Genomic DNA, 23,758 nt, shown 5'->3' on the forward strand with positions numbered 1-23,758 from the left:
TGAGGACAAAATGTTAAGCAATATCTTCCATATTTTCACATATCTAAAAAATGACATGGAAGCTTACAGAATGAAATGGTCTCAAGCACATATATTCTCCAAGGGGTGTTAGAACATGCTGAGATGGATAATGAGCTGTCATCATGGAAACACTCAAGAGATGTATGCTGTGAGCCCACAGCCCTGAAATAGTACTCTTATGAAACACTCTTTCCTGCAGTTGTGTCAGTGCTCGGGCCTTCAATTCAGTGGTCTAAGCTGCTGTTCAGAGCATTTTCTAAGAGCAAAAAACATCTGAATCTTCCCTCTCCTCCTTCATTTCCATAACATTAAATATTTTAGCCTAATCCAAAGTTGGTAAGTATTTTCACAATGGTTAGGTCAAATTTTTTTTTCCTGTTAAGTAAATTAGTTGATTATTACTAAAATCTCTTAAACTTGAAACTATGATATTCGAACTTAACATACTATTGAAATGTAGCATTTTGTAATTAGCATGGTTCAAAAAATTAAATTGATATAGGTGTTTAATTGTTTTGAAAATAATTTAATTCTATATTAGCAAAATTTTAGGAATTCTTTGAAAATGTCTACATTGCCAATCTCTTGAGATACCCTAGCTTCCAAATTCTATTTTTCTAGTCCAGTGTTGTCCAGTAGAAATAAAATGTAAGCCACATAAGTGACTTACAATTTTCTAGTAGTCACATTTTAAAAAGCAAAATGAAACAGGTACAAACTTTTAAAATCAAGTATCTTTTAACCTAATATATCCAAAACATTATTTAAGTATTAAAAAACCTAAAAAATAATGAGATATTATACATATTTTTTTTATAGGTAATAAGTCTGAAATCCAGTGTGGATTTCACGCACGTCTTACAGCACACTCGAGTCCAGAGTAGCCCCATTTCAGGTGCTTCAGACCACGTGTGCTGGGAGTTCTCTGTCTGTGCACCAAGGATCTGGTCAGCCTGCTGGCTTTCTTTGGCACCTGGTTTTTAATCTAGCCTTTTACTAAAGCATTTTATGAAAGAAATCAATGACTATGGCTGTTTTCCTCTGTCTTTTGTTTGTTTCCTTGGCAGCCAGGGAGGCTCACCTGATGAGACTGCACACTACCTTAAATGCATGCTTATGTGGGTGAATAAAATTAGCACAGTGATTACATACTAAGACACTAATATGACTCAGAAGAATGATTTGTTACACAAAATGGAAGATGTTTCAGTTCCAGGGCCGTGAGTGCTGAAGAATACTTGCCAGAGGAATCCATTCGAAAACTGGTCCTTGGTGGCACTTGTTCTGGATGGGAAAATGGGGAATTAAAATTGAAATTCATTTATGCATTTTAAAATTCATCTTTACTTTTCTTTGTTGCTATTAAAACTCACCCCCAAGCCTATACTCATGCTTAATGATTTTTTTCTTCTTCTCTAAACTCCATGGAAGTTGGTGAACAGGACAATACCCTGTTTTGTGTATATGGATATGTCTGTAAATGAATTCTTTCACATGCAACCAAATTGGAAAAATATGAATTCTTTGAGATCTGAATGGAAAAAAGATAATCATTTCCAAATATTGAGCTTTGAGTCTCATTGTAAGAATATTATTTGAAAGGAAAGTCAATCCAGAACACAAAATATACACTCAACAAACATACGTCTTTTAAAATCATGTTATGATATTGTGTCATCAAATATTGGAATGAATGGTGGAAAGTTTAGTCAACAATTGTGTTGATTTATGTACACCTGTCCAAATATTTTGGTATTTACAATTATTTGGATAGCTGAAGTTAAGTATAAGAAGTTGAATTAAATTGGTTTATTTTAGCAATAGAGATCCTTCATGAGAATTATGATGCAATCTATGCTATATATAATAAAATTCATAGCCATGAGTGTAAGATATTATAAATATACTATGCTATAGATATATTAAAAAAATGAAAATTTTATCACAAAAATAAAAAAATTAAAATAAGACTGAATTTTTATTGCTTTCTTACTGAACTTTGTTTGTTTCAAATAAAGAGTTCTGTGCTATTCAACAGTGAAAATGAAATGGAAATTTCTTGTGGGTGCTGATGAGGCACAGCTTAGCCAGCCCTCTGTGTCTGCGCAGGCATTACCCACCCTGACAACCTCCCCCCACTTCCCTGAATGGCTAGTCTTAACCCTCTCAGGCAATATGACATGATAATCCTACCAGGCAGTCTGTGTTGTCACAGGAAAGGCAATTTAGTTTTCTAGAAGAATTGTTATTTTTTTAAAAAACCTACATATCTGGTTCTTAGGATTACGAATTGAGAAATATCTTTTCATCAGAAAGATGGAGCTACATCAGGGATGGAAGACTGCTACCTTCTAAATATTTCCATTAGTTGTGAAACTGACATTTTGTACTATCATGACCTCACTAGGACCTATTTGCCATCCAGCAATTACACTCAGTTTACTGCAGCCCTGATGGTTCCAGATTTTTTCATGAAATTACTCAGGTTACATTGTCGATTTGTGCTCCTAACAAAATGCTTTGTCGTACTAAGTAACTTTCAATCAACAACTGATATTAGAGTTTATTTCTCACATCCCCCACCTATCCATGCCTTTTATCCTCTGTCTGATTCCAGGCACATTAAGTTTTAAACCACTGAATGAAATATATTTATAAGCTATTGGACTGGATCTAATTTATAAAATACATGGGAAAAATGTGCCCCTAACCTGACTTTCATTTCACTGTCTTTATAATTTAGCTCATATCACGGTAACTTTATTAAAAGGAGCCTGTTAGAAATATAAATATTACAATGGTTATTTACAAAGCTACCTAAGAATATTGATTTTGAAATGAGATTTCCAAATTAAAACCTACATATTAAAAATAGCAGTCACAGCTTAACTGGATTTACTGATCTCCTTTATCAATATAACTGCAAAGTGACTCATAATGTGATATATTAGAAATTTCAACTGAAAGGCCAATTTTTTTTCACAGATCAAACCGTAACATACATTATACTAAGTATAGCAATAATGGTTTCCCATGGGAAAAAGATACAGGAAATTAATCTTTATAGTATAGCCAAGGACATTTTAAATGACAATGTTACTAAAATTTTTTTTAGTCTTTTATGATTCTAATACTAAAGTCACTGGTAAAGTGTCTTAACATTTACAAGTCATCTTATTTTAATATTTCCCTAAAATAAAGGACTACTCCAGATATCTGTGGGTGGTACTTTAAGGCCACCGGACACCAGCAATGGCCAAGCAAATGAGTCCAGGGCTTGAGCTGGCACTGTTGCACATGCCAATGTTCTCTAGGAGGGCAAGGCAGCCTTTCATGATCACTAACAGCTGCCTGCAGCTATGGCATTCGTGAGGTGGCCAAACCTTTCTTAAACCTCTTGCTGTTTCCAGCTTGCCCGTATCAGGGATTTAATCCCATGGGTCAAGGAGACTGGAGGCAGGAAGGTTCCAGCAGAAGCACTTGCACAGGCTCTGGAGCTCTGGTTCCAGTCCCTTGGATCTTGTATGAAGTGGGCTCCTCCATCAGTCCCCATTTAGAGCCCCAAAGTGCTGTGCTGTGGCAGATAACATTTTTATACTGCCCCAAATTTCCAAGTGGCTCTGCTGTTAGGATTGGAGACAGTGCAAACTACAACCCTTGCTCACTAATAACAAGGAAAAAAGCCACAGAGAAACTCAGAGCTTAGAAATACAATCACCCATTTGTGATTGTCCCTGAATTACATGTGCATTACAATACCGAACAACGAAAGAATTCCACAATGAACAAGAGAGCAGAATAAAAGCCATTGAAGCAACTGTCCATTTCCATCAGCTACAAATTAAAATTCCATTTCAAGTATAGTACTAAATAACAGTTGGCCCTTGATTATGCTTTTTAGCTGGCCTGTGGTTTTGATTGCTGTCTTCGGTGGAACACTCACTGCTTATTATGGGTTAATGCCTCCTAATTTCTGGAAAGAAAAATTGATTGCATGAATTCCTTTTGAAGAAATTCCAGAGGAGTTTCTGCTTTAAAGAGGTTTTACCATAAGGTACATTACACCATATGGGTCCCTGACATTTTTATGACCTTACATTTGATTGATGTCTTATTGCCAAGGAGTACGGACATGCTGCACCTCATAAATTGTTTATTTATCATAACTGAGGTTCAATGTGATGAGAACAAAGTTGGGACAACTTCAGTCATAATTCAACTTGGGCTCACACCAAGGGACAGAAATGTGAAGGAAGAGTTTCAGAGAACAAGGATTTTTCTTCTCTGTTTCTTGCTGTGTTCATGTGCTTATCAGCCTTTCTGAGGCTGCAGTGCAGGAGTATGTCCTAGAAATGGCCCCGTGAGCCGAGGATGCTAAGAGATCTTTTGAGTAAGTCTGGCTTAAAGAAAAGTGAAGCAACAGGACAGAGCTGTCATTCCTACATCACCAAGTTTGTTAGCATGATCAAAACTTTATTTTGTGAGAATCCAAAGGGACCCATTCTCATTTCCTTCAGCAAGCTCTTTGTACCACTGTGCCTGGCATTAAGAAGAGGAGTCACGATAGCCATTTTTCTGCAGCTATGTTAGTATCATCTAATAAGATGTCTAACAAGACAGAATAGATGAACTATCTTTTGGTCCTGTGATTATTGTGATGTAGAACCTGATTTCTTCTCTGGGGTGAGAAGGAGAACCCCACGGCATAGCGTTTATGTGAGTGTAGCCTTGCTACCTAGTCACCCCTCTCTGTTTGCCATGCTCTGGATTTGTACATAACATACAATTTTCTGGGTGTAGAGGGGAGATCGCTGGGAGAGTGGCTACCATGACAAGCCACCATCTAGGTTTCTACCTTAAATTGGGATAAAATATGTATGGGCAAACATCAGTCAGCCACGTGAACTTGAAAGAATATTATTTATCTGAGTAGGTATTAATGTTTTTATCCATGCTCTGTACCTCTAGATACATGCTTAGCAGTAATATTGTCTCTTTCTTTAATAGGTGATGTACTAAGGGAAACCACATAATTGATCATTGAAATGAGAATAATCTGGAGAGCGAAAAGAGAGCTATTAATAATCATGGCAGGACAATTCAGGGGAGGAGGACTGTCCCAGGCTAACAGGCACATGCAGTCACCCGAGGCAGTCTCGTGGAGAGCAGGCCATGACTTCTTATCATGTCAGGAATACATGGTTGAAGCAGTGACACAGTCTCATATAGAGGAAGAATGGTAGGAAGAGGTAGAAGGGGGGAAAGCAGGGGGGATCTTTAGAAATAATGTTGTTTTTTTTTCATGGTTAGAAGTGTCCAACATTTGGAATGTTAGTATACAAACTGAGAAAATCCAAGCCCTTGCTCTTGTGATTGCAAAGAAAATTAAAGACCTTCTTTCATGAGATTCATTGGAAAAAGACAGAGAAGGGAGAAGTAAAAAACACAGTACAGCTTATCTCACTATGTAAATGTGGGGGCTCATCCTGCTATGCAAAGGTGGACATTTTTCTTTTTTTTTTTCAAGTATTCAAGTGGTTGAAAGGTACTGGTTTTTTAAATTAAGGTATCATTAATATACACTCGTATGAAGGTTTCACAAGAAAACAATGTGCATTTTTCTTTGCTTTTAATTTAAAAAAATGCAAGTAATTGGGACAGCAAGAAGTCTATTATCAACAGAGGCTATTACATAAAGGTAAAAGTGACGTCTATGTAAAAAGTCTTGGGTAGAGATGGGGCCGGAGAGAGTTTTCCTCTTTTCTGTGAATTGTTGGTAATGACAGAGGGTTAAATGCTTAAATAATTAACATGAAAACCCAGAAGCCCCATTGGTCAAAACTTCCTTTGGAGTTTTATTTTTGGCATGGTTCTTTTTATATGTATACAAGCTTTAAGCTTAAGGGGAATTAAGTTAGTCAGAAAAACATTTCTTTTTGCATAGAATTCTCCAATAGGGACTAGTGAGATTTTTGATAATTAAGAAATTTAAATACGACATTCTCTTGAAAAACATCAATTTTGCACACGGAATGCAAAACTATTGCCCCAATTGTCTAATTATATTTAAACTATTTACGCACAATTTTGCATGTAAAATGCTGATATCATTATTATTATTATTATTTGCTGGGTTGTGTGACGCACTCTTATTCAGGCAATGTTTCCCTCTGTGTTTGTGTCTCTAATCTCACTGTAAATTTTGTATAAGCAGAGATTATTTCTTGGGATTTTTCTCTTGTGGAGCACCCAGCAGAGTTCTAGAAACATACTGAGTGTTTCATACATTCTTGCTGGTTGATGTGGACCCTGGAGGGCCTACCTCTGGGCACCTTGCCTGAGGCTTTGAAATCAGAGGCATCGCCTCGAGCTTGGTGGGAGATTCTCCCTTCTCTCTTTGTTCAGTTCCTCCTCATGGTGAGATCCATAAAGCTGGGAGATGTTTCTAGCTTTCCTCTCATAAGCATGTACCTGTCATGTTCTGTTTCATGTGGCTCTAGTATCCCATGGTTGTCTTTGTTTGTTTAAAATGACCACATTTTTTATTTTCAGGAATACATCTTTATTAAGATGTCCTGGGCATGCACATTAAAATGTCAGTATAATTCGATTATGAGCCAAATGAGGCACAGCAGCATTTACATCATTTGATAAATTCCCATCATTTGCAGGGGACTGGTGAGCTGAATCCAAACACTTCTTGACAGTCTCAATAGAGCAAACATTCGGTAGCTCTGTGTAGCAGATGCTCATGGGTGGAGGTACATCCCTTGGTTACTGCAACCTGGTTTTGAACATGAATGCAAAAATATACCATTCGGCTTTAGACCTGGGTGTAAGGGAAGAGATCCCATGAGACAGATGTTGGCCAGGGAAGATGCCACAGGACTTGGTTTAAACAGCTGTGGTTAGAATCCCTTCTTACACTTCCCTTGGTCCCACTGGGTTTCCTCCCAGGAAAAAGCTCTGGGACACAAGAATGAATGAAGCCAACCTAAATATGCGCGTGATTCAACGGAGTCAGAATAGGAGTGGTTCAAAGTTAAAATGTCAAATGTGGGTCTTTTGTTTGGATGCATACATTTCATGATCCTTTTTAAAAAACCTATTTGAAGATGATGAGAAATGGACTGACCTTCCCCCCATCACTGAAACAAAATTTTCTTTTGGTATTGTTCTAAAAATTTAATGACAGAATGAAACTTCTTCATACTTGGAAACAGGAAATGTATGGAGGGCAAAGGGCTGTTTTGTTTTTTCAAGCCCCCCCCCCCCCACAAGCAGGGTGAGCTGATTGGCCATCCAGAGACCAGAGAAAGTGGCATCATGCATTTTTGGTTCCCTTAGTCTTCAGGGTGAGCCTTTCTTACCTCAGCATGATTTCTGTGTTTCATTCACACTCCATTTAGTGTTATGAAATACAATGATAGAAAGGAGCAGGATGGGAAAAAGAATGAGCTCACCCCTTCTTGGCTTCCTAAGACTTGTGACCCTGAAAACATTACTGTGACCTCAGAAACACTAGCGAGAGCTGATGAGAACAGGAAGGGGGTCTGGATTAGAGCCGCAGCAGCGAAGGCATATTGGGGCACCGATGGGGGCAGAGGAGGATGGGTGGGGAGTGGGGACGTTTGTTGTTCCTGTGGCTGTGGAGGGCAAGGGGTTAAAGAGCTCCCAGGGGAGGACTGAAGAGGTTGTGGGAGGTAGAGGCAGATCACTGTGCTGGGATTGTTTCAGGTGAGCAGTGGAAAGGCGATGTACAGAAACTGCATTGCAGAGGCTGGGTAAAGAAATCAGATTTTTTTTAGGGTTGAAAAGAAGGTCATGAACAATTCCTGCTCAGAAACTGAGGGCGCAACAGGATCAGACACCATGAAGACAGGATGGAATAAATACCAACTTTGTCTTTGTCCTGAATAATAAAGACTTGCACTGGCCAGGAAACTGCAAAAGGCTGGAAGAAAAAGACTAATGAAGAGACAAAAGCAGGGAAGCATCTCCTGATGCTCCCTAAATGTAATAAAAAAATTAAACAAGGACATGAGGGTGATAGTTTAATCCTGCAATGCGTTTCTACCTTCCTAGTTAGAACGTCTGTCTCTTGATCTCCACTTGTTCCCACTTCTTATTTCCCCAGTTAAGTTTGTAGTACTCATCTCTGTATCTCCCCACCACACTGAGAGTGAAGTGGATATTCTATAACTACGTGGTTTTTAAAGCAGAAAAGGTATTAAGAACTGTGCTGAAATCTTTTCTATTTTTTTTTCAGTTTCATGAGCATTAGTAGCCTGAATCATACCCTATTTTATGCAGCTTAAAATGCCTACTTTACTTATTCTATCACAGCAAAGGCATCCTAACTCTACAGCCCTTTAAAGACATGTCAGTTGTTCATCCAGAAGGGGAAGAATGAAGTCCAGTAGCTCAGACCTAGTGGATTAATTAAAAAAGAAGTGTGGGAGGAGATCATTGTGTTGGAAATGACTTCTCCATGGCCTGCTGTGATAACTATTTTTCAATTAAAACCACTTTTACTGAGAATTGTAGAGGATGGGGAAAAGGCACTGTGTGTACTTCTCCCCTTGCATAATTCTCAGCCCCTGAGCTCGTCAAAGAGTTAGTAGATAGGAGAGCCTCTGAGATCACACACAACTTAAAACTCGCTATTCATGCCTCAGATGATAAAGGTGGGAAGAAGACACTGGTGGGACCCTGAAACAAAGGACTTCAGCAGTCAGAAAATGGGAGGGCTGGGGGCCAAAGCCTTCCCACTAGACCCAGTTTTTTGATTCTTTTACTCAGGTTCATGTTATACTGTGTATTTCCCTCATAGATTATACATTCATGCCATTCAGATTCCTGTCCTCTAACATTTGGAAGGGATGACTTGGTAGCTGGTGGAAAGAGGCACAATGAATATATATGCAATATTAAAAACCTTTGTTTTCTAATATTTATAAAGTACAATGAAGTAATTTTAGAGGACCTTCAAATAGGATGACAAGTATATTCATGGTATTTTATTTTATGGCTGAACTTTCAAAGGGGCCCTGTTGCATTAAAAGAGAAACAGAAGTTTCAGGTAGACATGATTGGCGCCTGGCTCTGGGCTGCTTCCAGAACCATTGCTTTCATGACTGTGAGACAGCAGTTGACTAACATTGACTCATGGCCCTACATTCAATGACTGCATTCAAGGCTCTATGAGAAAACCAAATTTCAGACTCAAGATCAGCTTAAAAATAAAAATCCTCAACATTTCTTTTTATCATTTGGTGACTTAAAACTGGCAACTTTCTTTGCCCTGCCTTCTCACTCCCAATACCAATACATTCCTGATTTTCCTCAGGACTTAGGGGAAAAAAGTAGAAAACAGTAAGATTGAAAACCAACAGATAAGCTTTTTAGAGGCTTTTTTTTTTTTTAAATAGCTCAGATCAGCTGGCTTTACTTTTGAGTCCTTTTTGAACCTCAGAATACAAACTCATGCCAGATCATTTCAGCCTCAATCTGTCTCCTGGCAGGGCTTCAGCTATTATTAATGTAACCTTGTTTTACGAGGCTTTCACTTACGCCTACTTTCATAAATGGCTCTCGATTTCTCGTAGAGCTCATATGGGTCAGGCTTCCTTGGGTCAAAGGCCTCTGTTGAGTCAGGAAAGGAGCTCCTGTGCATGGCAGGCGGAAAGGGCAGGCTCTGTGGCACGGCCGGGGCAGAGAGGCTGGTCTGAGGACTGCCTTGGTTCTCCCACCGGTCCATCACCTGGAAGATGCAAGAGAACAGAGGACATGACTGACGGAGAATTCTTTCTTTTAGTTCCTTTGCCACATACCACAACCCTCACCTTCTAAGTTAGGCTTCTTTGCCCCCCAGACTTTTCTTCCAGGAAACATTTACAACTTTGGGATAAGAGTCTTGAGAGAAAAGATTCTACTTCTACAGAATAAGACACCACAGACCACAGACTGTTATAAATACAAGTGGTGCCTGACTTTTGAACGCAAACTTACACAACTTTGCCACTTATTAGCTGGTAAAATCTTCAGCAAATCATTCAATCTCTCTGCGTTTGCTTTTTTCCTGCAAAATAAATACTAACACGCATCTGAAGGTAATTTAGGTGTAAGTGTGTAGCAATGTACAGTATTTTTCCTTTTCTACGATGGCCCTGATACACGACCCCATTTTTACTAAAAAATAGAAAGAGATAAAGTAGTCTGCACATATTCATTTGACATCTGCGCCTCTCCCAACAATCTCCTCTACATGACCATTCAATCACCTCCCTTATGGTTTACAAGTAATAATACAACCCTCTGGGATCCATGAATTGTTCAATGTCTTCTGTGAAGACATTTATTGCTGAACTGACATTTCTTTCCCCAAACTCTGTTGCTGCTGCTCTTTCTACCACAGTAATTTATTAAAGATTTACAGAACACCTCCCAGTTTACCATGCTCCTTCACATACATTATCTTTGATTATCACCAGGCCCCATGAGGCAGATAAAGCAGAGACTAACATCCTTTTATTAAGGAGAAAGCCGGGTTCACCAGGATCACCTACTTGCACCACCAACTTTACCTTCATTCAACAATCAACTGATTCTTCGTTCAAACTCAACTTTCACTTTACTGCTTTGAATATACCTGTTTTGTATAAAAATTAGGTTACCCTCTTGCCTAAAATTCTGCATTGAGTCAGCACAGTCCTCAGGAAAAAGGCCCACACCTTAGTGGGACATTAATGGTTTCTCGTGACCCAGTTTCTGCTCACGTTTCTCATGCTCACTCACGGTCTCCTTGCTCATTTCCTTGCATCCACTAGGTTCTTTTCTGCCTCTTGACCATCACATAGTTTCTTAATTTCTCCTCCTATCTGCAGAGTTTACCCATTTTCCACTCTGCTGTCTCCATTCCTCATTACCTGATGACTAGGGTCAGACGAGTTGTCTCTTCTAGAAGGCCTTAGCTGGCCGTTCCTACCGGGTGCTCTACCCCTCGCCCCACTCGTCACACCCCACTGCCGTTACAGGTCTTACCTATGCCTCTTCAAGTAGACACTGGGGACAGAGCCTGCAGGGGACACAGTCTTTCTCATTGTTGTATTACATTGTTGTATATACTGTAAGGGCTCAGAAAATGTTAATTTAGTGAATGAATGAAATAATCACCTGTTCTTTTTAAAAATCTGGCTGACTCATAACTGTTCTTTTTTTAAAAAACTAGTTTTGATATACACCATTTTGAATGTGGCAGGGTTATAACTTTCTGCCCCTTCCTACACTGTCCTGCTTTTGTTTTCGTGCTGGCTGTATTTTGGCCAGGGCTCTGATGCTAGCTCTGACATATCAATCGTAAATATTTTAAAGTTGGAAGGGCTGTGTGGTACCATGCATGTCTCTGTGGAACAGAAAGTCCCCTGAGGCCTGCTTACCCACGTGGGACTGTGGCAGTGACTGGGTGAGCCAGCAAAGTAGGAGAGAAATGGGTCACTGACCCATATCTTACTAAGACTGGTGCTGTCGCCCGAATGTGTGAGTCCCCACAGATTCATGTATTAAAGTTCTGACACCGAAGGTGATGGTACTAGGAGGTGGGGTCTTTGGAGGTGATTTGGTCATGAGGCTGGAGCCCTCATTAGTAGAATCAGCATACTTGTAAAGGAGGCCTCAGAGACTCCCTTGTCCTCTCTGCCGGGCGAGCTTAGAGAAAAAAGACAGCTGTCTAAGAAGTGGGGTCTCACTAGACACAGACTCTGCCGTGTGCCTTGAGCTTGGACTTCCAGCCTCCAGAACCAGGATAAATAAATTCTGCTGCTTATAAGCCACTCAGTTTATGGTATTTTGTTATAGCAGCCCAAATAGACTAACCAAATTGGCTTCATTTTTCATCTGGGCTACTGACCAAGATTTCATTTGAATAAGAGATGGAAAACCCCTAGCTGAGTCCAATTCCCTGGCATTAAACATAACCTCCAGAGAGGCCCTGTGGCTATCAGCAGACCCTGGGTCAGAACCAAGCTATGTAACAGGAGTGTTTTTTTACGTAACAATACACGAAGGGGAATAATTGGTAAATTTGCTTATTGTTTTTGGTAATTTTCTGCTCAGTGGTCCTTGTGCTACCATTGAGTAAACATCTTTAAATATGCACTTCATAATTTATTTGAGAGCAAAATTCTAGGAAGCCATCCTGGGTCCTTTTGGTCAGCTATTCTTGGTGTCTTTGCTGTGATGGGAAGGCCCACATTTGTGATTAAGGTCATGTTCTTTCTTGGTTTTCACTTTAACTGACTTTAGATACCTAACATGTAGGTGCATTCTGGCTGCAAACATAAGATGTTAAATTGTAAAAAGTGAATAAATTAGAAATATGTTCTGGGTGGCTACAGCACTCCACTTGTCTCCATAGGGTTTCAGCAAATGTCTATTTCTCTCCCCCACCCCCCACTGAGGGTATCTGACACTCACACGGGTCTTGCTAGTGTAGTGTTCATTTTACAGCCACTGGAGCAACCATGCCTCGGGTGGAATATTAGTATTTCTAAGAAACATTCTTAAAACTACAGAACCAATAATGCTTTGGGCATTGCTGTAAAAGATGCTATGGCAGACTGACAAGTTCTACAATTTCTGTAGCACAGAGGTGGGGGAGTTAGTCAATAGTCCAGCTCATGCTTAATAAAGCATTCACAACATCTTGCTGGGACATTCCCCAACCCTTGAGTCACTCTGTCAGGGTTTCTTAAAAGACGATAGAGCAGAAAATCACTGCGCCTTGGAAAATACTAGAAAAGCAGACTCACAGTCCTATGTGTTACCACTCCAAAAAGAATTATTCATTGGCTCCAGCCCAGAAGACCCTAGAGCAAATCTTCCCTGAGGTCAGAGGTCACCCTGCTCCCCAGGGTAGGCATGCTGATCTGACAGTGCCTTTTGAGGGGCACACACTGTTACTTCTTACTTTCTTAGACATCTTGGTTTCCTGACTTTGCTTTCTAGCTGGGATATTCTGTGCTCACCTGTTTTTCTCAAAATTCATGAGACCTGTAGATTCTGATCCTGTCCCCTTGCCCAGGGCCCTGGGCCTCACTTGCTCTCCACCCAGTGTTTTCCTGGACTTGACTTGTCTAGAGTTGGGCTACCTGCCAGGCTTCTCATTAGGTCTCGTCCGGTCCCAATGGTGTCCATACCCAGGCAGATATTTATAAACACCTCACTTGAGTAAGGTAAAACGGAAACAAAGTAGTTTTCTATACTTGGGAGAAGGCTTGCATTTCTGTGGGCCTTGGTGACTGAATGCCTGCCTGCCTGAATGCCTGCATGAAAGGACGATCACTGGTGTCAGGCATAGGACATCAGTGGGCAGAATGGATGCACAGTCCACAGGAGGGGATCAAACAGTGAGATGGAAAACCCAGTCATGCTGTGGCTAATACATTTTGCCCTACCTTCTGGTTCTAAGGCACACACTGGGAGCAGAGAGGGCTTGTGGATAAGGCAAGTCCCCCCACTCCACCCATGAAATACTCTGTCTAGAAAGTGTTTGCTTCCTAGAGAAGCTGTGGTAGTCTAAACACAACCCCTCATTATTTTAGGGCAGGGCTGGGAGAAGAAGGCTTTTGGCTTGATTCTACACTTGAAGAATGAACTTGGACCCCCCCCACCACACACCCTGCCGTCTGCTGAGATGGAGGGAATGAGACCTCACTATAATTAGTGTATTACTTGCTAAACAGGAAGTGACTGTCGTAACGTGGATTAGCTTGAGATGTGGATCAGTAGGACGGAAGAAGTTCAGGAAGTGACTCAGGACAAGGAGGAGGAGAAATCTCACTAAGGATAACATTTCCTTATTCTAATTAAGCTGACTAAGGATGCCACCAATCCTCCTCTGAGGAGAGAGTGTATAAATTTATGTGCTGTGAGTATATATTTCTGTATTTGTTTAAATAAGTTTAGCAAACTATGCTCATTTCAGAGAGTGGTTAATTTATTAAGGTTTTATGCATGGAGGGTCTCCTAGGATGACAATAGTTGGTGTTTTTGATCTCAACTTGTAGAGGCACTGTTTTGAGCACCTTACGTGGATTAACTCATACACTCTTCACAATAACCATATTAGTTAATGATAATTAATAACATTAATGATGCTAGGAGCATTGTTATGTCCTCATTTTACAGAGGTAGAACTTGAGATACTGGGAACTTAAGCAGCTAGTTGAAGGTCACAAAACTTGTAAGGAGACGAGGCAAAGTTTGCACCCAGGTAGTGTGTCTTCAGAGCTTGCGCCCTGAACCTTTTACCATGCTGCCTCTCATAGTCCTTAGTCTGAAGAGTTTCTGATAGACACAGGAGGACATTAAATCAACAGTCCTCTGTGTTTATTCAACCCCGTGACCTGAAGTCCAAGCCTTAGCTTTTCTAGGGATGTATGGGCTGGCAATTAATTGTAAATTGAATTCCATGAAACCTTTTTTTGGAATTATTGACTATGGATGTAATTACTATAATGACAGCAAATGCTGCAATTATGTCAAATGGCATAATCGGTGTAAACGTGGTCCATATAAGGAAATCACTAGATTGCATAATTGTAGAACCATAATGAGGTTGCCAGTTTTCTTGTTAAATTAGATAAAGATGTGTATAACCACAGAGCCCAGATGTAACTTTAGTGATGAAAGGAAAGAATTATTTAGATTTGGCCAAATAAAGTAAATTTCATTTGAAACATTTTTTAAATACCTCTTTTCAGAATCACATGCTTCACAACCATGAGTGGTCCACTAGGCCCATGTAGGTGCAGTTTTCCCATCAGATGTTCTCTGTGGACCAGATGAGCTTTTAAATCCCACCTAAGCTAAGCTACGTGAGAAAGTTCGGGAGTGCTGACATCAGTTTCCCATCTCCGTCTCCCGGCTTCTTCGTCTCTCTTTGAGAGAAACCTGGAGCTCAGGCATATTATGGGGCTCATCATCCTTTAATTTCATGTCATCAAACCTTTTTCAAGGCATGTCATTTAATTAAATCAGTTATAGCACTTGAAAAGTATGCAAATTATCTTATCTCCATTTCTAAAATGAGAAAACCAAGTAGTTAAATATTCCTGCAGTGAAAGAAATAAGAGAGGTATAAAATTAACTCAGTCCCCTCCTCACTGGCCACATGAGGGGCCACTTTGGTCTGAGCTGCTCATTGTGAGAGGAAAGAAAAAATTAGGTGGGAGATTTGAGTCCCTGAGTTTTTTTTGGACCCAAATCACTTTGTTACAGTTCTCTTTCAGCTGTGGGTTTAGACATCCCATGCTGGGTGGTGTATTCTAACACCCTAGGAAATGGGATCCTGGAATGCCAGCTCCAGATCTTGGGACTTGGACAATTTTTCATTTCAATCTAATGACCAAAAGTAAAGACCATCTCTAACTGTGAAGCCAACTTGGCTAACCCAGCCTCCCAGAAAGATTATTAAAATCCATCAGTCTCCTGCAACAGCAGCAAAATGGCAAGATGATTCATTAGGGGACTTGGCTCAGAGAGATTAGGCGACGGCCGAGATCCCCATTTCTGTGAAGATTCAGGAGCCCCACCTGGAGTGACTGTCAGGTTTGAGGGAATATGTATGTCTCTGAGTGTGAATATTCTACCCCCCTCCCCAACACATGTAGTGCTATATACATTAAAATGTGAATATAAATATATACAGAGCTATATTTCTTGTGGACCAGATTTAATTTACTGGTCAAGCCCTCCAGGCCTATAATGTGCATTGCTTCTAAGAATTCTGTGTTACAAAGACTAGTATTTCTGATGGGAGAAGAACAAATGGAATATTTGTTTTGGAAATATTTTCAGTACACCATGATGAGTGTTAATGCTCATTTTATAAGTATATTAAAAACTAGGCAGAATTGCCTTTGCAGAAGAGTAAGATGAGTTATTCTTGTATTTGTGGGACAAATACAAGACAAAGGAACTCAGAGGATTTGTTTTTTGATATCACAGAATCTCAGAGGGAGAAGAGATTTTGAGGTCACCCAAGTCAACTCTTATTTAATGGGTCTGTAATAATAACTAGAAATAAAGAAAGAAGCATAATAATTCCAACTTACAGGCTTTGGAGTTTTCCATGGAGAAAAGAAACCTGTAATAAAGAAAACAATATTTGAACTTTGAAAATATACCCCACTCCCACTTATGGGTGGCATGATATGAAGATAATTTCAAGTTACTTCAAATTAGTTAATTGCAAACAATAGCCAAAAATTCTGTCAGGCTGTATAGTTTTCTTCAAGGAGCCCAAACAATTTCACTTAGAATTGTATTAACGATTCTAAGAACACTTCCTTATTAGGCAGCTGAGGATTCGGAGGCACAGAGAAGGCAAATAACTATATGGCAAATGGTTAGCAGCTTTACAGAATGTAAGACTGAGTCATCCTTAGGGCTTTCTGTGGTATAGCTGAAGGCAGGAGGTGGCGGGGAGGGAACGTAGATAGAAGTTTAGATTTGTAAAGGTAAATAGCTTTGTTTAGTATGAGAAGTAACACTGCTTTATATGGTTAAAAAAAATCAGTTGATAAGCTTTCATTAGTCCTACATTTAAAACTAATGTGTACAGATATATTATGAATCAGATTCTATTACAACTTTTTATAGGACTATTTCCCACTGAGATCTCTACAGTAGATACCTGTTTATTATCCTTCTATTGTGGTGTTAGCACAATAGAAGGTTTTGCATGAAGAAGCAGCTCAAAATATTTAATGGAATGTCTCATGTATCATTAAAGCCATGTTTTTTTCAACTTCTTGAAAACTCTTGCTATGTAGTTCAACGCTCTGATGATTGCTGTGATCCAAATGACCATCAAGTAGTTAAAAGTAAAGGATAAATTCATTCCCTTTTCTTTTTCCCCTTTGTTATTATTTATCATACAATATGGTATCAGGTTTTCAAAAAAGGTAGTGAAAACAAACTTAAAACAAATGGGGAGTTGGGGGTGGTAAGGGGCTGCCATATACTGGCCCTGGCAAGCCAAAACATAATCTAGTGTGCAAAGCAAAATTACTTCCTTTTCATATCAGATCTCCCCTCTTTCAAAAATTTCAGTCATGTTAATGTTAGGTGGTACCTTGATAAAAAGCTCAAAAAAGAAAGAAATATTGGAAATATGTCACCTACTATGTTTATCACCTTTGCGACTGGGACTTGTACAAAATGGGAATAGTTGAACACCATAACCCATTTATAAGAAATATCTACCAAAACCTGAACACACAATTCTCTAGATGCTTAAGCAATCCAGCTCAAGATGGCATAAATACTGATGGCACCTCAATGCACTGTTGTGAAGAACTGATGCTTCATTTTATGAAAAGACTGTAAGTATATAATCCATCATGTTTCTCAGCTTTCCTTGGAACCTGAGTTAAGCTGAATGTTCAAGGGTAATAACCGTCTTACCTAAGGAGAAGGCTAGAATTGGCTCACTTTCTCACGTACTCCGTACATTCTTATTTCTCATTCCAACTTACAAAAAAATTCTGTGTCTTGATTATAGTTTATGAGGATTTAACCCCATCCTTTTTGGAAATAGTGGAGAGTAAATATTACAGATAAGAACATACATTGATCTTAACTTAGTCTGTAAAATGTCAATGAAAACAACTTGACTACTAATTATAAAGTGAAAAAATCTGTGAAGTTTTGGCCAATTAATCATTATTTTCAGAGAAGGATAAAATTAATTTGCTGTTTTATGGAATTACCAGCAGTAGCTCTTTTGAGAGAAGATGTCATTCATTTATGCATTCTCATTATGTCAAATATTCAATTATCTGCTCTACTTTCTGGAGTACCAGAGCAGATTTTGAGTATTTGCGGTTTTGCGTTTGTTTGGTGCTGAGAGTTTCTTAGACTTTGATACTGATGTATTGAACATGGTTCCTCTGTTATGGCGCACTCATCTCCACATGGGACATTATCTTAAGAGATGATTATGTCTCTGATGGAAAATGTGTGATCTTCTGACCTCTCAGCAGTTATGGTGCAGAACTAAAATGGTATAAGAGGGACACTGGTTAAGAGCAGACAGAGAGAGAGGGATGTTGAATGTGACCCCCTTTCATCAGAGTCACTTTGGCTTCTCATTTTTTTCAGGCTGTTTCATTCAGTCTGACCTCAGGCCATTAGCACGGCCCAGGATGTCTTTCCTGCTCCCATCATGGCTGTTTCTGGAGTACTCCTAATACTGAGTCGTGCTGCACAGCTTTCAGTCTCTGAAGTAATACATACCCTTCCTGAGTCACTGTCAAGAAGAAGCAACTTGATGCAGAGTAATTTTATGCAGTAAAAAATAGCATCGGAATAGATTTCTTTAAATATAAATAACTCCTGTGGCCCTTTGTGTTTCTTTGGCAAATTATCAACTGTGCTATAAACATTTAAATTAAGGAGACCAGAAAACATTTATTTCAGATATACTCAATTTGGCCCAATGAAACCAGAAGGTCATTTTCTACATGATTAAATTATTTTTTTGCTCAACTTCATTGGAAGAGCTACAGAAATAGTATAATGGTGTGGGTCAAGCTATTATGTATTATAAATGTCTGAAAGATTTTTGTAGAGATGGCCTCTCTTAGGAAACTAGCTTAATCCAATTAACATTTAAAAAAAATTAAACTTTGAAATCCTTATATCTGCAATGTTTCCTTTTCTAAAATCATTCTGGTTGGAGATAGATCACAAAAGCAAGACAAGCTTGATTTCCTTAGACTATTACTTCAGGCTTCCCATAGCCATTCTCACAGAGAAACAGCAACAGGGATACAGGTACATTTTTCTTATGCCTTTTAGTCCTCTTTACAAAACCAAGGTAAAAAACAAAAGCCTTTAAAAAATAATAGTAACTGTTTACTATTAAAATTAATAGTAATAATAGTAATTAAATAAAATAATAGTTCCTTTATGTTTTAGTTTATATCTGGCCTTTATTTCCCCTACTTCTATAGAAATCAGTGTATTATCATTCCCTTGTGGGATTAAAATTTCTTTATAATGGCCTATGTTTTCCATAGTGATCATTTATTGGTGTGTGTGTATATAGAAATGAAAACATTAATTAATCCTGACTCTTAAGACAACAAACTGAAAGACCTTAAAGAAGAGTTATAAGCTAACTGAACATGAGTAGGAACATAAAAGGAAAGAAATAAAAGAATAAATGGGAATATTTAGATGGAGCTAATAAGGAAATTAAGATGCATTTAAAGTGCAAAACTGAATTAGATTCCTAAAATCTGTCTTTAGTGCCACAAATAAAACTAAAATATATTTTAAATTCTGCACATAAAAGTCCAATGAGATGGGCATAGAAACAGAAGCATGGTACAAATAGTTCAGAAGGAAATTCTGGTACTTGAAAATGGAGGAGGAGAGAAGTCAACACAGACTTCATACTGAAGTTTAAATTGAATTACACATGTCAACTAAATATAATTTTTAATAAATTATAATATGGTTGCCAGGTAAAATATAATATGCCCAGTTAAATTTGAATTTCAGATAAACAATGAATAGATCTTTAGTATAAGCATGTCCTGTATACTTCATGGGATACATTGCGCAGGACACACTTATACTAAAAAATTACTTGCACCTTACCTGAAATTAAATTTAATTGAGAATTTGTACTTTTATTTGCTAACTCTGAACACCCTACATAGGGAACATATATATGTCCTGGGTAACCATTTAAAAATAAAAATACAATAGTAATGTCTAATTAGGTAATATCTGCTCAGTTAAGTGAAAAACCCAGAAAATATTTAACATTTCCTTTTCCTGAACCCTCTCCAGCATTCAGTGTGAGGAATCTTGCTTTAGGAGGACCTTAGGACCTCCCACTTCTGTGCAGCTCTGCAGAGCACCAGGGTGTGTTTGCTGCTTGCCTATCAGTAGCTTGGCTGCCGTCTCACCTCCCATGCCACAGAATCTATGTGGCCGGCGTTAGTGTCACGAAGGACCATTTTCAAAATGTTTGATGACTGGTCAGCAATGCTGCTGTACCCCAAGAGGAAGGTTCCACAGAACGGCTCTTTTCAGGACCGACTTCTGACACATGGAAACCGAAATGAAAGAATATTAATATATTTCCAGGAGCTCTGAAGGGAGAGGCCCTTTCCAGCATGCATTTACGAGTTGTTCAGTAAGAGTTGTGTTTTTATTGTTGTTATTTATTTTCCACAGGTCAACAAGATGATAAACTTTCTTTAAATCTTCCCAATTCAAGTCAGGCATCAAAATACAATGAAGGGCAACTTAATCAGAGAGTCCTGTCATGGTATCTTCAATTTTGAATAACACCAAGGAGATATTTCGAGATTGCTAGAAATTTTTCCAAACAGAACTAAGTTTTTCAATATGCCTCTCTGCTCCATTAGATGTATTGAACTCCTGTTTGCAGAATGTGAAATGGTTTCTTCTTCAACTGAAGTATTTGCTACAACAAATGACTCTGGTTTTGAAGATTATCAGCACAGTTTCATGTATTTTATAGGGGATTCCACTGTTACTAAAACTGATAGAAATGCAGGGAAAACACTTTCCATTTCTCTCTTCCTTTAAGTAATGGAAAAGGAGCAGAACCACTTTGAAATAAAGACCTGTTTCACTGCAGACATCCATCTCCTGAGTTACTAAAAGTTATGTATTGTTTGCTTAAAAAAGAAGAGAGACACAACAATGTGAACATAAGTAATGCTATTAATCTGTACACTTCAATATAGTTAATGTGGCAAATTTTCTTTATATATTTTACCACACCTTAAAAAATAAAAAATAAAAGAGAAACAAGAAGAAGTAAGAATGAGAGTTTTTTTCGCAGTCCCTGTGGCATCCTGCTGCAAGGACAGGAAACTTGCTTGGTCACCCACCCAGACCCTTCCACCTCTTGTTATTCTTTCTCAAAAAGGATTGTAGGCAAAAAAAATTCCTCTCATGTTCCCATTGCATTTCTGAAAATATTTCAGAGACTGTGAGAAAGTCTTCCAATAGATGCAATCATTTTTTAAAAGTTCCCCAAAAGGGGAAAAAAGCCCCAGGGTTTTTAGAATCTCCAGTTAGGGCTAATTGAAGGAGAAAAATACCACTCATAAAGTTAATCTTTAATTTAAAGATCCTTCCATTTTTCCACAGCCTAGCAAATTTTTCATTAGAAATTCAGCCTTTCGTAAATAAAAGCCAGCATGTTAATGAGCTAATTTCCATTAAAACTAGTTCAATGTTATTCACTTTTTTCTGGTTTTTGACTGATTCACGTACTTCTTATTAAAATTCATTAAATGGGTTAAATCCTGCAGTTCCTTTAGATAATTTGTTAAAGTTATTGGAAGTCAGTAAAAGGGCAATTTTTCTTCATGAAAGTGACCTAGACTAAAAAAATGACCTTTCCATTAAGCAAGCACAGAAGATACACTGCTGGTGGCACCCAAACCTCCTAACACCATGTTTCAGCCAAGCAAAGTATTCAGGTTGCAAAGAAAATTTCTGGTTGGCTGCCATCTTTGGCCTGGAGAGTCTGCTTTTAGGTTGTGAGCTGAGGTTTTCTCTGCAATGCTTTAAAAATGATCCTGTCTGCATCTTATAAATGAAAGTGTTTTTTGTACGAACTTTATACTATTAAGTTGTTTTCAAATGGCCATTTTCCCCCTGGCTTTGTTCCTTATGAAGAGAGCAATCCAACCATTTCAAGTAATCCCAATGAGTGTCTAGAAAGAATAAGTCTGCACATGTTGTCTTCTGATAAAGTCAGCTACATAAAGGCTATGTTCAAAATAAAGCAGGTGGGGTGAAGAGCCTTGAACAGGAATAAAGGAATGGACTGGGGGAGGAAGAATGATGTCAGGGAGGCTAAAACTCAGTGAGGTGAGCCCTGCAGAAAATACTAACAACTACAAAGGGCTTTTTCTTTATGTTCTGAACAAGACCAAGGGCATGAAGAGAGATAACTGCTCTGTATGTTTACGGCACGCTGTAAACTCTTGGTGAGGAAAATGCGGAAGCATATCAGTATTTGAAATAGAAAAGTCCCAATTCTGAGAGTAAGATTTTTTACAATGATGAATGTATACTATTAAGTATATATATTTTTGAGAAACCCATCTAGAAACAGCTTTAAGTAATTTAAGACAGATTAAATGTCTGTTTTGGTACTGTACATCAACATTAAGTAAATATTTATCTGGTTGTGGGTGTCTCACAAGTACCATAAATTCAACACAGCAAAAGTGGAACCTTTGATATTTTCTTCTAATCTTCTCTCCTGTGTTTCCTATTTTGGCAAATTTCACTTGTTCCTCCAGGTTTTTAAGACAGGAACCTAAAAGTTATTCTTAATGTCCCCCTCTCCCTCACTTCCTTTCACTAAATTTTGTCTTTTACCTCCAAAATCTATTTAAAATTGACTTCTCTCCATCTCCACAGCCACCATTGTAATCCACAACCACCATCATCTCTTGCCTGACCCAAGGCAACATCAAATTTGCTGATGCCACAGAATCTGATCATGCTTAAAGTTCTTCAGTGGGTCACCACTGCATGTAGAATAAAACACAAAACCCGCAAAGTCCTACATAAACTGGTTCCCACTTACTCCCTAGACTCCTTATGGGTCACTACCCTTCACTCACCAAAGTTCCTTGAATAAACCCAGCTTTTCTAGCCACAGGACCTTTGTACAAGATCCTTCATTTGCCCACCCTTTCTCACTCTTCACATAGTTACCTCTGACTCGTTCTTTATGTGTTAGTTTAAATATCACTGCCTCAGTGAAGATGTCCCTGACCTTTCATCATAAATCAAAGTTCTCTATTATAATTGTTCACTGCAACCTGTATTTTTCTTTTGTGTAGTTATAATTGTAATTTATAACTCTTTGTAATTATAGTTATGAAATCATATTTATATAATTATATTTGTGCAATTATTAGCTTAATGCCCATCTCCCCAATTAGAATATACATTCCATCAGGGGAGAGATATAACATCTATTTCACTTACATGGTATTCCCAGTACTTAGCACAATGCCTGACACATAGCAGATACTTCAACAGACATGTGAATGGACTGATAATGATTGTGAAGAGTGAGGAGGACAGAAAGAGACAGTTATAATATACTTAGGGGAACTGATGACTCCTGGTGATTTGCTGGGGGTGGAGGAGTGGTACAAAGGAGAAGATGAAATCCACAATGGCTTCTAGTTTGGGAACCTGGATGGATGTGGTGTTCTTAGCCAAGGTAAGAATTATAGGAAATAAGGCTCCTTTGAGTGAAAGATAGTATGTTACGGGTGAAATGAGTTTGAGGTGTTTTGGAGAGTTTGGGTTCAAATGTAGTTTGATCTATGTTCCGAAGTTGGAACCAAAGTGAGTTTGGCTGCAGGTGAAGAAGTCGTGCAGCAGTCAGCACTATTGTCTGGCAGGAGATCAGTAGAAGATTTAGGATTAGAGATACAGTGTGCCAGGTTAAACTTTAGATAATGCAACAAAACTGAGTAGTGTGAAAAGAGAACTGTTTAGGCTGTGGAGAAGAATGAATGAGGTGTCTGAGAAGTAACAGAGAGCCAAGTAAGGAGAAAGTTTCAAGAAGTAGTAAATGGAAATACTCATAAAACAAGGCTTTAAGTGGTTTGTCAAATAGGAGAGTCATTGGTGGACTCAGGGGAAG

General features: G+C 38.6%; 1 protein-coding gene across 5 annotated transcripts in view; it reads right to left on the bottom strand.

The window, feature by feature from the left end:
* MAGI2 (membrane associated guanylate kinase, WW and PDZ domain containing 2) overlaps positions 1-23,758 on the bottom strand; it is a 1,519,032-nt gene that overhangs the window by 150,705 nt on the left and 1,344,569 nt on the right. For 4 of the 5 annotated variants that reach the window (XM_057504445.1, XM_057504443.1, XM_036892406.2 and 1 more), the window contains 3 exons: positions 16,137-16,168; positions 9,595-9,784; positions 1,264-1,305 (listed from right to left, as the gene is read on the bottom strand). In XM_057504445.1, coding sequence (XP_057360428.1) covers positions 1,264-1,305; positions 9,595-9,784; positions 16,137-16,168 — 264 coding nt within the window. The remainder of the gene's footprint in view (positions 1-1,263; positions 1,306-9,594; positions 9,785-16,136; positions 16,169-23,758) is intronic. The other variant, XM_057504444.1, reaches the window with a different exon arrangement.

The sequence above is a fragment of the Manis pentadactyla genome, chromosome 7 (genome assembly GCF_030020395.1).
Source record: "Manis pentadactyla isolate mManPen7 chromosome 7, mManPen7.hap1, whole genome shotgun sequence".
In the NCBI taxonomy this organism is placed as follows: domain Eukaryota; kingdom Metazoa; phylum Chordata; class Mammalia; order Pholidota; family Manidae; genus Manis; species Manis pentadactyla.